Below are 16,205 nucleotides of genomic sequence, written 5' to 3' on the forward strand. Positions count from 1 at the left end.
ATTATTCACATTTGCTTTCCTCCCTCAACTCCATTCAATTGTTTTTTGTATTTGTTGTTTTCCTCGCCTTTCTGAGATATTTCTATCACCAGTCTAACAAATAAATAATCTGAAATAAAATTTTGATCAATTATACATTTAGGCATGGATAAAAAAAAAAAAAAAAATCCTAATCTAACACTCTTTGGATACATATTGGTTCAACAAGTTTCTTGTGTCCCAAATCATTAGGTTTAAAAATTTTCATGTCATTGCCAGCATTTCAAGTACTACAGTTGATCCCCATCTCATAGCCAAAACTATCTTCTTCGTTCTTAAAAAATAATTCAAAAATTATTCCATTGCTAAATTATCCCAAATCCTAAAAAGAACAAATTTTCAATTAACCTGTTATGTCAAATGCCAAACAATAATAGATGGGAAAAGATAATGGTAGAGAATGACAGAGAATAGAGAAATAGATAAAGTGAAGTTTTATTCTTTAGATTTGAACTAATTGCAACATCAACCATGAGTATGTATAAAGCTAGTTATAAGCATTAGTACACTTGACTGCTTTATATAAGCAAACACTAGCTAATTATACTAATGAACCAATAGCTTGTACAAAGCATCAAAAACAAAGTAATAGCTAGAATACATACGCTCCTCAGTGAAATTGAACCACCTTCTTCGCCAATACGGATTGATAGCCAGAACAGAAGCCAGTGCCAATAAGAACATGATGTATGACACAGAAAAAGTAACATAAAAAGCCCCTGGATCGATTTCATACCATTTTGCCTCACTGTCTTCTGAAATTGTTGTTGGTCTGTTTGGAGACTGAACAATGGTGGTACAATTTTTCTCTAATTGTGGTCCACAGAGATACGGATTTCCCTCGTAGCTACTCCCATTAAATGTCAAGAATTGGGCCTTCATGTCAAGAGTTTTACCTGATAAGTTGTTGTGAGCTACAGAGAAGACTGCTAGAAAATTGAGATCAATCAGCTCAATAGGGATCACTCCACTCAAGTTATTGTAAGAAAGGTCCAAGCTCTCTATTTGAGTCAGGCTAGAGAATGTTTTGGGAATGGATCCTTTTAACTGATTGTGAGACAAGTTCAATGCACGAATCTCAACTAGCTCTCCTAGCTCACGAGGGATTTCACCTGTTAGGTTGTTGCATGACAAATCCAATCCTGACATGTAATTCAGGATATCACCCTTGTAAGACCTATGACTTCTTTTTGTAACAAAGTCGGCTTCTGCTAGTACTGGTGTATCAAATACATCATATTCACCCAATGAGAATGTTCTCACTAAGAAACTTCCATATGTTGGCGTATTCAACCTACGCTTCATACCCGAAAGATGATGGCCTAATTGAAAAAAGCCGTGGTCATTTGGGCCAAAAGAGAAGTTACTAATGCAATGAGGTATCGACCCAGAAAAATAGTTGTTGGATAGATCCAAAAGGGATATCTTATTCAACTTACACAGTTGATTTGGAATCAAACCACTCAAATGGTTTCCCCTCAACAGAAGTACTCTTAAGTGGAAGAGTGCGCTAATCCCATTGGGAATATTGCCAGATAAGCTGTTATCGCTAATGTCCAATGTCCTCATAGATGATGAATTGACAAAAGCATTTGGTATTGGTCCTGTGAATTTGTTTGCCTGCAAATAAATATGATGTGTTGGGTATGAGCAAGAAGGTAACGATCCTGAAAGACAGTTATGAGAGACATCCAAAATCGCATCTACGGCTAGTTCACATGGTAACCGGCCTTTGAAAGAATTATTTCGCATGATGACGGCATCCAAATCTGTCATATTACTTATCCAGCTAGAAATCATCCCTGAGAAGTAATTGTTGCTAATGTCCAACACAACTAGATGGGGGCTTTTGGAAATTGTGTTGGATAAAATTCCCGAGAACTGGTTGTCATCCAAAAGCAGCTCGCTTAAGTCAGTCAAGTTGAAGTTTGTTGAGAGTATTTGGCCATGAAATTTATTGCTGGATAATTTCAAAACACTCAAGTTGATGCAACCAGAAATCAGTTCCTTTGGTACTTCCCCAGAGAACATGTTATCAGACAAGTCCAATTTCTCTAAGTCACTCATGTTGCAAAATGATGACGGAAGAATGCCGTGGAAAGAATTTGTGGATAAATTTAGATACGAAATGTATGGAAGCCTCCTTGAAATGTTTTCTTGAAGTTGCCCCGTAAAGTTATTGTTCGAGATATCCAGCCAACTCACGTTAAGGCGTGGTGGTAGATCAAATTGACCGGTGAGATAGTTATTCCTCATATTCAGAAATTCAAGTCTAGAATTATTATTAAGCAACCAGTAAGGTAACACTCCTTTCAAGTGGTTGTGGGAAAGATCAAGAAATCTTAATTTGTGTTGGTGGAAAAGAAACTTGGGTATTTCACCGGTGAGGCTGCAGTTCGATAACGAAAGGATTTTCAACTGATGCAGCTAATGCAACTTCGATCGGTGATGATGAAATTTTCTGAAATCGCCTTGAATCGCAGAGAGAGTATTGGGAGAGGAGAGAGAAAATTTGCCAAAAATAACCTAAAATGTTTATATACCTGAAGTAAGTATGTTTTAAGTTGGGCCGGCTACTTCTTCCGCTACAGTGAAATCTTGGGCAAACAGGGCTGAAACAAGATAAAACACCATTTTGGTGTTTCAAGTTTTGAGGTTTTTTACTGAAATGTTTTACAACTGTGCAAAACAAAACATAATCAACCAAACATGTTTTGGACTTCATTTGGGCTACTATAGCGGCCTAAAACAAAAGCAACAAAAATAAAATAGATACCAAACAGGCCCTAATCAATATGATGATGCCGTTAACTTTATTTATATATCCCTCTTTGTTATCTTTGAAGGAAACATCTTGCACTAATGATAATATTATTTATATATCCCTCTTTGTTATCTTTTAAGGAAACATCTTGCACTAATGATAATACAAGGCAAGCTAGAAATTGATGGACCATAATGAGTAAAAGAGATACATATAGTCCAAATAATTTGGCTAAAGGCATTGTTGAGAAAAATATGAATGTTGATTTTCCACCTATTTTTTATTGCTGTTTATTATGGAAACAGTTTGAGACTAGAATTAAGTTGGTAGGAGAAAAGCTTATTTTTAATACTTTATTGCAAATTGTTACAGCCTAGTTTATTGATTATTTTGTTTATATTGTTACTTTATATGTGTTAAAATGTGTACATTTTTATATTTTGTAGTTTATACCTATTATGTCTGTGTTTGGAATATTCACTCTCCTTTTCCTAGTAAAGCATTGTTTTGACATTATTTTAATAATTATTCACATTTGCTTTCTTCCCTCAAATCCATTCAATTTTTTTTTTTGTTTTTGTTGTTTTCCTTGCCTTTCTGAGATATTTCTGTCACCAGTCTGACAAATAAATAATCTGAAATAGGAGTATTTTGATCAACTATACGTTTAGGCATGGAGAAAAAAAAATTCATAATCTAACACGCTTTGAATACATATTGGTTCTAAATGTTTCTTGTGTCCCAAATCACTGAGGTTTAAAAATTTTCATGTGATTGCCAGCATTTCAAGTACTACAGTTGATCCCCACCTCATAGCCAAAGCTATCTTCTTCGTTCTTAAAATATAATTCAAAAATTGTTCCATTGCTAAATTATCCCAAATCCTAAAAAGAACAAATTTCAACGAACCTGTTATGTCAAATGCCAAACAATAATAGACAGGAAAAGATAATGATAAAGAATGACAGAGAATAGAGAAATAGATAAAGTGGAGTTTTTTTTCTTCAGATTTGAACTAAATGCTTTTATCAACCATGAGTATGTATAAAGGTAGTTATTAGCATTAGTACACTCGACTGATTTATATAAGCGAACAATAACTAATTATACTAATGAGCCAATAGCTTGTAGATAGCATCAGAAACAAAGTAATAGCTTGAATACATACACTCCTCAATGAAATTGAACCATCTTCTTCGCCAATAGGGATTGATACCCAGAACAGAAGCCAGTGCTAATAAGAACATGATGTATGACACACAGAAAGTAACATAAAAAGCCTCTGGATCGATGTCATACCATTTTGCCTCACTTTCTTCTGAAATTGTTGTTGGTGTGTTTGGAGACTGAACAACGGTGGCACAATTTTTCTCTAATTGTGGTCCACAAAGATAAGGATTTCCCTCGTAGCTTCTCCAATCAAATGTCGAAAATTGGGCCTTCATGTCAGGAGTTTTACCCGATAAGTTGTTGTGAGCTACAGAAAAGACTTCGAGAAAATTCAGATCAATCAGCTCTGTTGGGATCACTCCACTCAAGGTGTTGTAAGAAAGATCCAAGCTCTCTATTTGAGTCAGGCTAGAGAATGTTCTGGGGATGGATCCTTGTAACTGATTGTGAGACAAGTTCAATGCATGAATCCAAACTAGCTCACCTAGCTCATGAGGGATTTCACCTGTTAGGTTGTTGCATGACAAATCCAATCCTGACATGTTATACAGGATATAACCCTTGTAAGAGCTAGGCCTTCTTTTTGTAACAAACTCGGCTTCTGCTAGTAGTGCTGCATCAATTACAGATTCATAGAATGAGAATGTTCTCACTAATAAGAAACTTCCATATGTGGCCGAATTCAACCCACTCCAAGTACCAATGCCCATTTGAAAATACCCGTCGTGATTTGGGCCTATCTTTCCAAAAGAGAAGTTACTAATGCAACGAGGTATCGACCCAGAAAAATAGTTGTTGGATAGATCCAAAAGGGATATCTTATTCAACTTGCACAATTGATTTGGAATCAAACCACTCAAATGGTTTCCCCTCAACAGAAGTACTCTTAAGTGGAAGAGTGCGCTAATCCCATTGGGAATATTGCCAGATAAGCTGTTATCGCTAATGTCCAATGTCCTCATAGATGATGAATTGACAAAAGCATTTGGTATTGGTCCTGTGAATTTGTTTGCCTGCAAATAAATATGAGCTGTTGGGTATGAGCAAGAAGGTAATGATCCCGAAAGAGAGTTATGAGAGACATCCAAAACCCAACCTTCAGCTACTTCACATGGTAACCGGCCTTCGAAAGAATTATGAGAGACATCAAAAATCACATATTCTTCTGTCATATTACTTATCCAGCTAGAAATCATCCCTGAGAAGTAATTGTTGCTAATGTCCAACGCAAACAGCGCAGAGCTTTCGGAAATTGTGTTGGACAAAATTCCCGAGAACTGGTTGTCATCTAAAAACAGAGCCTGTAAGTTGGTCAAGTTGAAGTGTGTTGAGAGTATTTGACCATGAAATTTATTTCTGGATAATTTCAAAACTCTCAAATTGATGCAACCTGAAACCAATTCCTTTGGTACTTCTCCAGAGAACAAGTTAACAGACAAATCCAATATCTGTAAGGCACTCATGTTGCAAAGTGATGACGGAAGAATACCTTTGAAAGAATTTGTGGATAAATTTAGATACGAAATGTATGGAAGACTGATTGAAATGTTTTCTTGAAGTTGGCCATCAAAGTAATTGGCGGAGACATCCAGATATTCAAGTCTTGCATTGTTATTAAGCAACCAGTAAGGAAACACTCCTTTCAAGTTGTTGTGGGAGAGATCAACAACTCTTAATTTGTGTTGGTGGAAAAGAAACTCGGGTATTTCACCGGTGAGGTTGCAGTTTGATAACCCTAGGACTTTCAACTGAAACTTGGGAGCCCAATTTGAGTAATGATCAGTTTGCACCTGCAATTTGTTGCTGCCTAATTCAAGAATCTCAAGCTTGGAATGATTGGCTAAGGAGCTTAATGAGAATAAACCCTCAAAATGGTTGAAATTAAGACTGAAGTATTCTAGAGATGTGAGGGTTGATATTATAAAAGAAATGTTTCCAGTGAATTGATTCCAAGAGAGATCTAACCGTCTAAGGGATCTCAAATTGCTCAAACATGGAGGAAGGATTCCTTGGAACGAGTTACCACTAAGATCCAACTCTTGTAAGTTGTTTAATTCACACAAACCTGCAGCAGACAAGAAGAATGAGAGAGAAGTTGGAGTATCATTTTGTCTTGCAGCTAGTGATGTGTAAAAAGAAGATTTGATAGAATAAATAGTGAAGACACCATGCCACTCACTATTTTGTTTCAGTAGTTTTACCTTTAATAGACAAACTGTTGTTGAGATGATTCCACGCCAAAGACAGAGCCTTGAGAGAAGTCAAGTTCCCCATATGTGGTGGAATATTTCCAGTGAATCTATTATCGGTCAGATCTAACACTCTAAGGGATCTCAAATTGCTCAAACATGGAGGAAGGATTCCTTGGAACGAGTTACCCCTAAGATCCAACTCTTGTAAGTTGTTTAATTCACACAAACCTGCAGCAGACAAGAAGAATGAGAGAGAAGTTGGAGTATCATTTTGTCTTGCAGCTAGTGATGTGTAAAAAGAAGATTTGATAGAATAAATAGTGAAGACACCATGCCACTCACTATTTTGTTTCAGTAGTTTTACCTTTAATAGACAAACTGTTGTTGAGATGATTCCACGCCAAAGACAGAGCCTTGAGGGAAGTCAAGTTCCCCATATGTGGTGGAATATTTCCAGTGAATTGATTCCAATAGAGATCTAACACTCTAAGGGATCTCAAATTGCTCAAACATTGAGGAAGGATTCCTTCGAAATTATTCCAAGAGAGATCCAACTCTTGTAAGTTGTTTAATTCACACAAACCTGCAGCAGACAAGAAGAATGAGAGAAGTAGTTGGAGTATCATTTTGTCTTGCAGCTAGTGATGTGTAAAAAGAAGATTTGATGAATAAATAGTGAAGACACCATGCCACTCACTATTTTGTTTCAGTAGTTTTACCTTTAATAGACAAACTGTTGTTGAGATTGTTGTTCGCCAAAGACAGAGCCTTGAGGGAAGTCAAGTTCCCCATAAGCGGGGGAATATTTCCAGTGAATATATTACCGCTCAGATCTAGAACCTCCAAGTTCTTGAATGAAATCAAATCTTCAAAATGAAGAATTTAAATAATTTAGTGATGTTTCTAGTAGAATAACCAAATATTGACTTCCATAAAAATTTATCCGGAAAGTGGTTCAGTTTATTAGCGATCAAGTGGTCCAACATTAATTTAGTGGCCATAAAAGTGGTTCAGTTTCAACTTAATAGCTCAAGGTTGCTAATGGTATTAGAGATATGGTTAAATATTACAAGTTCACATCAAAAAAATTTCAATTTCTGATATGAAATCTTTTGGTAGCATAAAATTTTCATGGTACTAGGTTCAAAGTAAAAGCACTAGAGATCGAAGAAAGAGGTTTGTGGATGAAATCGATTAAGGTTGTCTCAAAGTTTTGATCCAATTTAAAACTTTTTTTTTTTTTTTTTTGGCTGCTTTATTACTTTAAATTTCAATTTAAAATATAAATGTTTTCAGAAAGATCCTAACTAACATCATGAACTCTTAGACTATAATTTTTATTTATTTATTTATTTTCTGTAAGGTGGTGATCTAAAATAAACTTTCAAATGGATAATTTTAATTTTCTAAAAAGAAAATAATGCATAAAATGAATGTTTTCTTGAGTGTTTAAATTCTAAAAAGATATTAAAAAGAATTAAATGGAAGATGCAGTATATTGCATATTCTTCCTTACAAGTTAAGTTAAGCTAACAAATCATAATAAAAAATACGTAATTTTTAAGTCGTTCAATTAAAGTAAATTATTTAATTTACAAATTTTGACGGGTCAAATTTATAAGATATAGCGAAACGAAACCCAAACTTTTTTATATATTTAATGAACATAACACATCAAAAATAGCAGGCGGCCAGTCGATAGACACAACTTTTAGTGGGGCCCACCCTTTATCAACTTGGACCCATCCTGGCAGAAGTGTCAAGCTTCATTATTATTATTTTAATAAATATTGATTTGATATTTTTTAGTGACAAGCCCTGAGCGAAGTCAAGGTCCCCATAAGCGGGGGAATATTTCCAGTGAATATATTAAAGCTCAGATCAAGAACCTTCAAGTTGTTGAATGAAATCAAATCTACCAAATGAAGAATGCTGATAATTTAGTGATGTTTCTGGTAGAATAACCAAATAAAAAATTATCCTTACAATTAATAACTAGAAGGAAGATATTTGTGTAGCGTGCCATTCAGTCCGTATAGAATACATACGTAGCCATTCTATAATATGAAACCCAACCAATTTCTCATATTTTTCCCTCTTATAACCAAATGGTACAAAAATATTTATCAGAAAGAAAATTTCAACTACACATACCATTATTGGAAAGGGGCCCCTCCAATCCATTGGACCCCAGTGATAGAAATTTAAGAACTGGGAGATTAGCCAATCACTTTAGAATGTCTTTGTTGAAATAGTTAAAGCTTAGATCCAAGTGCTCTAACTTGCTCAACTTTGACAAAGTTTGGTAATTTGAGCACGTATTGAAGAAGACACAGATTAAAAATGATACTATGATTTAAGCTTATTTACCATCATATATATATATATATATTAAAATAAAAGAAAAAAGAAAAAAAAGAAGAAATCACAATTATGTGACTTAAATTTTACATCCATTGTTGAAGATGGTCTAGAGATTTAATTGTTACCTCTACACTTGCAAACCTCAACTTAACAAGCTATCTTTTTTGATAAAGCTCTTATATACTTCAGTTCAATATACAAGAGAAATAATCATATTAATTACAAACTAAAACAAATTCCGGACTTACAAACGGTCTTGCAACCAAGAAAACTCAGGTTTTATATTAAATTACGAACATAGAACAACTTTAGTTATAGTGATGGTGGTGGTGGTAATAATCTTCACCAGATCCCTACATATTGAATTGCAAAAGAAAATTCTAAATATGTATCTAAGTAGCTTTTACCTTGCACTGGAAGGGGGACATTTAAACTGTTCCCGCTTAGATCCAACTTCTCCAATTTCCTCAGAGCTGATAGCTCTGTACAGTTAAATTAATTGAAACAGAAAGAGTAAAGACAATTGAATAGGAATTATATATATATATAAAGGTATTGAATGTTAGATGCTCAGTATAAATGATGTGAACAAAACATGCCTTTGACAGGAAGAGGTCCTTCCAACATATTCCAACTGACATTTAAAGTTTTCAGTGATGTGAGTGAACCCAAAGGTTCTAGGACACTGTTATTGAAGCCATTAAAAGCAAGGTTTAAGATCTCCAATTTCAACAACCTTTCAAAACCTGCAAATTAAGAGAGAATAATTACTTCAAATGAAATAAATTAATAAATAAATCTCCATGCTTCTGTATAATACTAGTACTATGTAATCACCTACCGTAGTAGCGATGTTTGGAAGCCCAAGTGAAATAACAAAAAAACGGAAAACCTTACAGATTATTTGAAACAGTGGAAGGCTTTGATTTATGATTTAGAAGAAAAGAGAAAAAAATAATTACATAGCAAAGGATTGACATTGTAAGGCTGATCATCAGATTATTGAGAGTGAGATCCACCACTCTACCTGTAGCAAGCAACTCTCTCCCAATCGCAGCATTCACTTTGTAATTATATCTTCTAATATGATTAACTTATAATTAAATTTTACAATTTATTATACTTAGTTTAAACTTTTTTTTACCGGAAAAATTCCCTTCTTTTTTATCCAATATCTATGAAATTTTAATAAAATACTTAAATAAAAAATACTTTTTTTATGTAATATATTCTTGAAAATAATAAGAAATTACTTAAATTGTTTTAAATTTTTTTATTTAAGATTTTTATTTAAACAATTAATACAAAAAATTAAAAGTAAATTCATGCAAATTTAAAAGAGAAAGAATATATGTCATCAATATAGTATGAGTTTTTTTTCATATCATAATTTATTTTAAAAAGAAAAATAAATTAAGTATAATTAAGAAAGAAATAACATTATGATTATTTAAAAAAAAAAAAAAAAAATAGTCTAGACTTTAGCCAACGAAATGTTTAGATTACCTTCATTTTCAATAGAGCCATTAAATCCATTCTCAGATAAATCAAGACTCAGCAGCTCTTCAAAAGGTTTAAATAAGGAGACATTTAAAGAAGGCCAATCATGGTAAGAAACGTAGTGGTAGTGTGGCCCTAGCTGCCTTAGATCATGGAGAGTGAGCTCCACCACTCTGCCTGTCGTGTGGTTGCAAGTAACTCTCTCCCAGTCACAGCAATCACTTTCTCTCTCATCAACCCACGAAGGAAGAACCAAATCATGCCTTATCTCATCATCAGTACTGTTCCGAATGAAAGAGGCCTTGAGTTGAAGCAACCCAATCCTCTCCTCTTCAACACAACCTTCCACTCCTTGGTTTACGTTTTCAACCAATAAAACTATGAAAACCCATAATAACAACAACTTCACAACGACTGCCCACCCCATTAATTGAGATATATAGAGTGAATATGAGATCAAATACATCCACATTTATATGCAGTTCTTAGTCGCAATGCATTTATGTGTAGCCCCCACACGGATCATGACAATTGATAATTTGTACATACACGTGTTGGAAAAGTTGCATAATTAATATGGTAGACTTCAGAAAGGAGGGAGATGAAAAAGGAAGCAACGAAAAGTCTTTCCCTTGAAACACTACTTTTTTTAATTTTTATTATTATTATTATTATTGTTATTATTTTGATAAGTGAACTCTTTTATGAGGAAAATTATGAATTCTTCCGATTCAATTATTAAATTAAAAAATATATTAAATATGGAGTAATTAATTCGACGTTTTACAAATCTTAAAAAATTATTACAATTTAGTGATAAAATAGGGAGATTTTTTAAGTTGAGAGCGTCATTTTTATTTAGAGGAGTACTAATGTCTCTTTTCTATTTTTTAGGAATTATAAAATTTCAACTTTGAAACCAAATTACCCTTTTAAATTATTTCTTAATCTTCATTCTTTCCTTTGTTACATACATTTAACTTTATTTATTTTTCTTTATTTTTAACAATTGTCTTATTTATTTATTTATTTATTTATTTATATATATATATATATATATATATATATATATATATATATATATACAGGAAGACTTTCATACGGTCCAAAATAATAAATTTTTTAATGGACCAAAAGTCAATTAGAAAAATTACACCTTATTACCTTATCATACCTAACCATAATTAATTTACCTTTATTCAATCTCTCTCTCCTTAATCTCTTCCAACGTCCTTGTAATTTCAATCACTACAGTCATATTCACATCATCACAACCACCATCTTCATCACTAAGCCACAAAACAACTACCGTATTCATTCTCCAAAATTGGATCCAAGTCACAACTCACAACTATTAAATGCAAGTACTTTTATATCTAGAGCCAATAAATTGTTAGAATTTGGAGATTTTTTATTTCTGTCTCAATATTGAGCTTGAGCTATGGAGTTCCAAAAACCCCAAATTTGGAGACCTTTAATTGTTTCCATGGCAGGATTAAGCAATATATGCTTTCTGTTTGAGATTCCATTATTGGAGGTTGTGCTTATTCACGAATCCTAAAAAATTGGTATCCATTGATCAAAAAAAAAAAAAAAAAAAAAAAAGTTTATTCACAAAGTGTGGAATAATGAGTCGATGAAAAAAAATAAAAAATAAAAAATAAAAAATAAATAAGAGAACAACAGTCAGGCCATGAAGGGAAAAATAAATAAAGAGAGCAAAAAAATAAAAATAAAAAATCAAAGTGCAAAAATGATTGAGCCGTAGTAGTTGAGATTGCAAGAACGATGGAAGAGATTAAGGAGAGAGAGAGATTGAATAAAGGTATTGGCTAATTATGGTAAATTAACTATGATTAGGTCTGATAAAGTAATAAAGTGTAATTTTCTTAATTGACTTTTGGTCCATTGAAAAGCCCGTTATTTTGGACCGCGTGAGAGCCTTTCTGTATATATATATATATATATGGATTTTTATTGGATTTTATGTAATTTAATTGAAATAACAATATGAGATTTAGTTTTAATTGAAGTAATATTATAAAATTTGATTTTTAGTTAATATATGAGATACTAAAAGTTTTATTCATAATATGATTAACTACTATATATATCTATATATATAGATAACGAAAGAATTGGAAAAAAAAAAGGAACTAAAAACAAAAAAAAGAAAAGAAGTAATCAATTCACATAAATTTTTTTTCTCTCTCTTTATCTAAGGAGAAACAGTGAAACCATTCACATTCAAATTTATTTATTTAAAAATTTAAATTATTAAATAATGTTATATACTCATTTATTTATATCCAATTACTCAAATTTAATGTGAAACAAACATTTCTTGTAACACCAATTCATTAATTGCAGTGAATATATGATCAATATAAGGTCACTTCAAAAGTATGACACAATATAAAGTACTCAAAGTAGACTAGTTGTGTAACGATCATTCATATTTATATAGTCTTCTAGTCTTCTATCAACAGTGTAACGATCATTCATATTATATATATATATATATAATTAAAAACAATTATATATAAATAACCAACTATAACAAATGAATGCATATCTATAAATGACCAACTATAACGGGTGAGTTTATATTTATTTATTTAAAAATTTAAATTATTAAATAATGTTATATACTCATTTATTTATATCCAATTACTCTTTCATTCAAATTTAATGTGAAACAAACATTTCTTGTAACACCAATCAATTAATTGCAGTGAATATATGATCAATATAAGGTCACTTCAAAAGTATGACACAATATAAAGTACTCAAAGGAGACTAGTTGTGTAACGATCATTCATATTTATACAGTCTTCTAGTCTTCTATCAAGTTATTAGTCCCTTGGCAATCAATATGTTTATAGGTTTCCCCACGGCCGCACAGCCAATTGACAAATGGGACATGGGCGTATGGAAAAAGGTACATAAAGAAGAGAAAAGACGAGAGGAAGGAGAGGGGGAAGAAGGCGAAGCGATGAAAAGTCTTTCCTTCCACATTTATAATCAGTTTTTTAGACTTCTTTAGTCATAAACGTAGTTCTTAGTCCTTTCGCAATCAATGCATTTATGAGTAGCCCCACCCTGAGCATGACAATTGATAGTTTGTAATTTTGTACATACACGTGTTAGAAAAGTTGCATAATTAATAGAGTAAACTTCAGAAAAGAGGGAGATGAATGGAAGCAACCAAAAGTCTTTCCCTTCCACCAGAAATTAGATTCGGGCTCAGTTTCATTACAATTTTTAATCCATATTTTAACAGTTGAATTGATCCGAACATTTCATTAACGTTGCATTGATATACAACTAGAAAAAATAGAGTTTTATAAAAAATATAGGAGGAAAGGAGAAAAGAAATATTTTTATTTTTATAGTGAATACATAATCGATATACAAGTTAATCTTCAAAAAATATATATAATTATTTAAATTTATAATCAATTGTTAGACTTTTAATCTTCTATATATATATTTTTGGTCCTTTTTCAATTAGAACCCTCTAACGACCACAACAATTGACAAATTGGTAATAGACGAATGGAAGATGACGAATAATAAAGACAAAAAGACAAGAGGGAGGAGGAATGAAAGGAAAATAATAAAAAACATTTCTTTTCGTGAATAATTGGGTTGGACGGTTGTTTATAAATCAATTATAAAATAAATTTGATTTAAGCTTATCTAACATCATATATATATTTATATATGTATATATATTAAAAGAAAATATAAAAGAAAAAGAAATCACAAGTATGTGACTTAAAAGATGGTCTAGAGATTTAATTATTACCTCTACGCTTGCAAACCTCAACCTAACAAAGCTACTACGTATCTTTCTTTCTAAAGCTCTTATATATACTTCAGTTCAAAACACGAGAGAAATAATCATATTAATTACAAACTAAAATAAAATCCAGACGTACAAATGGGTCTCGTAACCAAGAAAACTCAGGTTTTATATTCAAAATACAAGACACTATTACGAACATAGAACAGGTTTAGCTACATATTGAATTGCAAAAGAATCACAAATTTATTTGATAGAGTCTAACGAGGATTTGAGAAGATGATTTTAGTTTTAGAATATGATGTACGATTAAGAGACTGATAGTTGAAGTTAAAGCATAATTGGTCAGTAAAAGCTACTCTAAAGGAAGACAACTCTTTAATCTGCAACAAGAAAAGAAAATTGTAAATAGGGATCTATGTAACTTTACCTTCATTTTCAACAGAGCCATTAAAATAATTGGAAGATAAATCGAGACTCAGTAACCCGTCAAAAGGTTTAAACAAGGAGACATTTTGATAAGTACTGAAAAGTGCGTATTTAAACCCCTTAAGCTAAGGCATTCAAGTACCATTATCTATCTTACTTTATCAATTTAGATTGATTTCGTATGATTTCCATTTTCAGGCACTTATCCCAAAAATAACCTAACTCAACCAAATAAGAGCTTAATTGAAACAATTCTGGGATTGAACAAAAAAAGGAGTAAAGTGGAGGAAGAAAGAAGCAAAATGAAGCAAATCAGCAAGTTCGATCGATCCAAGTCCAAGGTTCGATCGATCGAACATTGATCAATCTCAGCACTTCAAGATAGATCCAAGCCTTGACCCAAAGCACTTAAGTCCAAAAGTTCAATCGATCCAACATCATTCTTCGATCGATCGAACACATTTGTCGTTATCTAAATGATTGATCCTATCCACAGCTGTACCACCCACCAACCACTTTTGTCCTTTTCCCATAAATATCTCCCATAAATATCTCGGATTTGTCTTTTTCCAAAAAGCTTAGCCAGTTAGATCGATCCAGCCTAAGTTCAATCGATCTCACTTACTTTCGATCGATTGAACTTCTTTCAGTGCGAAAAAGTTAAAATTCCATCCCATTGAAAGTTGTCCTTTATCCAATCATTAGGGAATATTGTGTGCACGACCCCAGCTCATTTTGGGTGTCATTTTGACCAACCTATATAAGGATAAGGATTGCTTTTTCAAAGGGGAGCCAATATTATTTTTGATATCATCTCTTGGAGAGGAAGTTTAGAGAAAGAAGAGGCTAGAGACACCATTGGAGATCTTCATCAACAAGGAGCAAACCTCTTTCATGGAGTTAGCCCTTGAGGGTTGGAGCATCCTCACCATGAGTGGCTAGACATCCTCTTGGGGCTAGAGTTAGCCCCAAGCATGTTTTCTATATCTTAATCTTGTGTATTATTGAGGGATTAGTGTTGTAATTGATATTTTGACACTTTGATATATATAAATCTTGTTTATTCAATGATTTATGTGGTTTAATGCTTTCAATTGATCATTTCATTCTATCCATATGTCTATGTATGCTAAAATTGATGTTCATGTTCTTGTCTCTAGATTTTGTGTTATTGATGCATGTATATGTGTATTGATGCAATAGATTTAGAGATTGTCAAAACATTGTGCTTAAAAGAATGCTTTTGTGATTCTCTTGATGGTTCATGCTTACCTCTTGATGGATTGTGCCTCTCCCCTAGTTTATTTTCATACTAGTAGTGTAGATGTAGTGTCGTTGTAGTGTAGTGTTAAATGGGAGGACAATCTATGCTTGTTGTTTGATGATCCAAGCTTGTGAATGCAATTAGCATATGTCTCTATCCTTGTGTTGTATTTGGATTGTAAGCTTAATAAAAGGATTAATAACTTGTTTTGATTTATTGTGCCTTTCACATGTTGTTTAGATAATATATGTTTCATAGCTTAGATATATTGTGCCTTTCACATGATGTTTAGACAATATATGCTTAACTAGTCATCCTTGCTTATTGAATCAACCAAATACACACACCACTATTGCAACCCACTATTTGCCCTCATTAATCACTTGTCAATGATATAGAAATGCATTGCTTGGTGGTGATCTCTAAACCTCAAGATCTCTCTCTCCCTTACTTACTCTCTTTAGCATTGCATTCTTACTTAATTTAATTTAGTTGCTCTCTAGTTTAAACAACCAACCAATCACTTGTTTGATCACTCGACCTACTGACCCTAATAGCGATTCCATATTCAAGTACGACTCCAATCCCTTGGGACGATCCTTACTCGCCCTAGCTATATTTATAGTGAAAGGTAGTAGTGGCTTTTATAAATGTAAAACTTGGCCCTCGCCTTAA

The 16,205-nt window shown here is 32.7% G+C and overlaps 2 protein-coding genes across 3 annotated transcripts; both read right to left on the reverse strand.

The window, feature by feature from the left end:
• Positions 1-585: 585 nt before the first annotated feature.
• LOC132274169 (cuscuta receptor 1-like) lies at positions 586-2,295 on the reverse strand. The gene has a single exon (XM_059775370.1). It carries the CDS (start codon positions 2,293-2,295, stop codon positions 586-588), a length of 1,710 nt encoding a protein of 569 aa, XP_059631353.1.
• On the reverse strand, positions 1,768-10,478 carry LOC132299666 (receptor-like protein 13). Of its 2 annotated transcripts, none has more exons than XM_059796423.1 (7): positions 10,036-10,478; positions 9,129-9,275; positions 8,937-9,011; positions 6,885-7,031; positions 6,530-6,748; positions 6,175-6,393; positions 1,768-6,038 (listed from the first exon to the last, which is right to left on the reverse strand). In XM_059796423.1, exons 1-7 carry the CDS (start codon positions 10,454-10,456, stop codon positions 3,913-3,915), a joined length of 3,354 nt encoding a protein of 1,117 aa, XP_059652406.1. In that variant the 5' UTR covers positions 10,457-10,478; the 3' UTR covers positions 1,768-3,912. The 2 variants fall into 2 exon arrangements, with proteins under 2 accessions (XP_059652406.1, XP_059652415.1); XM_059796432.1 differs by lacking the exon at positions 10,036-10,478 and adding an exon at positions 9,492-9,635.
• Between the last annotated feature and the right edge of the window lie 5,727 nt (positions 10,479-16,205).

The sequence above is a fragment of the Cornus florida genome, unplaced genomic scaffold (assembly GCF_030987335.1).
Source record: "Cornus florida cultivar Cherokee Brave unplaced genomic scaffold, ASM3098733v1 CherokeeBrave_3.0.0_Hap2_Chr01, whole genome shotgun sequence".
NCBI classification, from domain to species: domain Eukaryota; kingdom Viridiplantae; phylum Streptophyta; class Magnoliopsida; order Cornales; family Cornaceae; genus Cornus; species Cornus florida.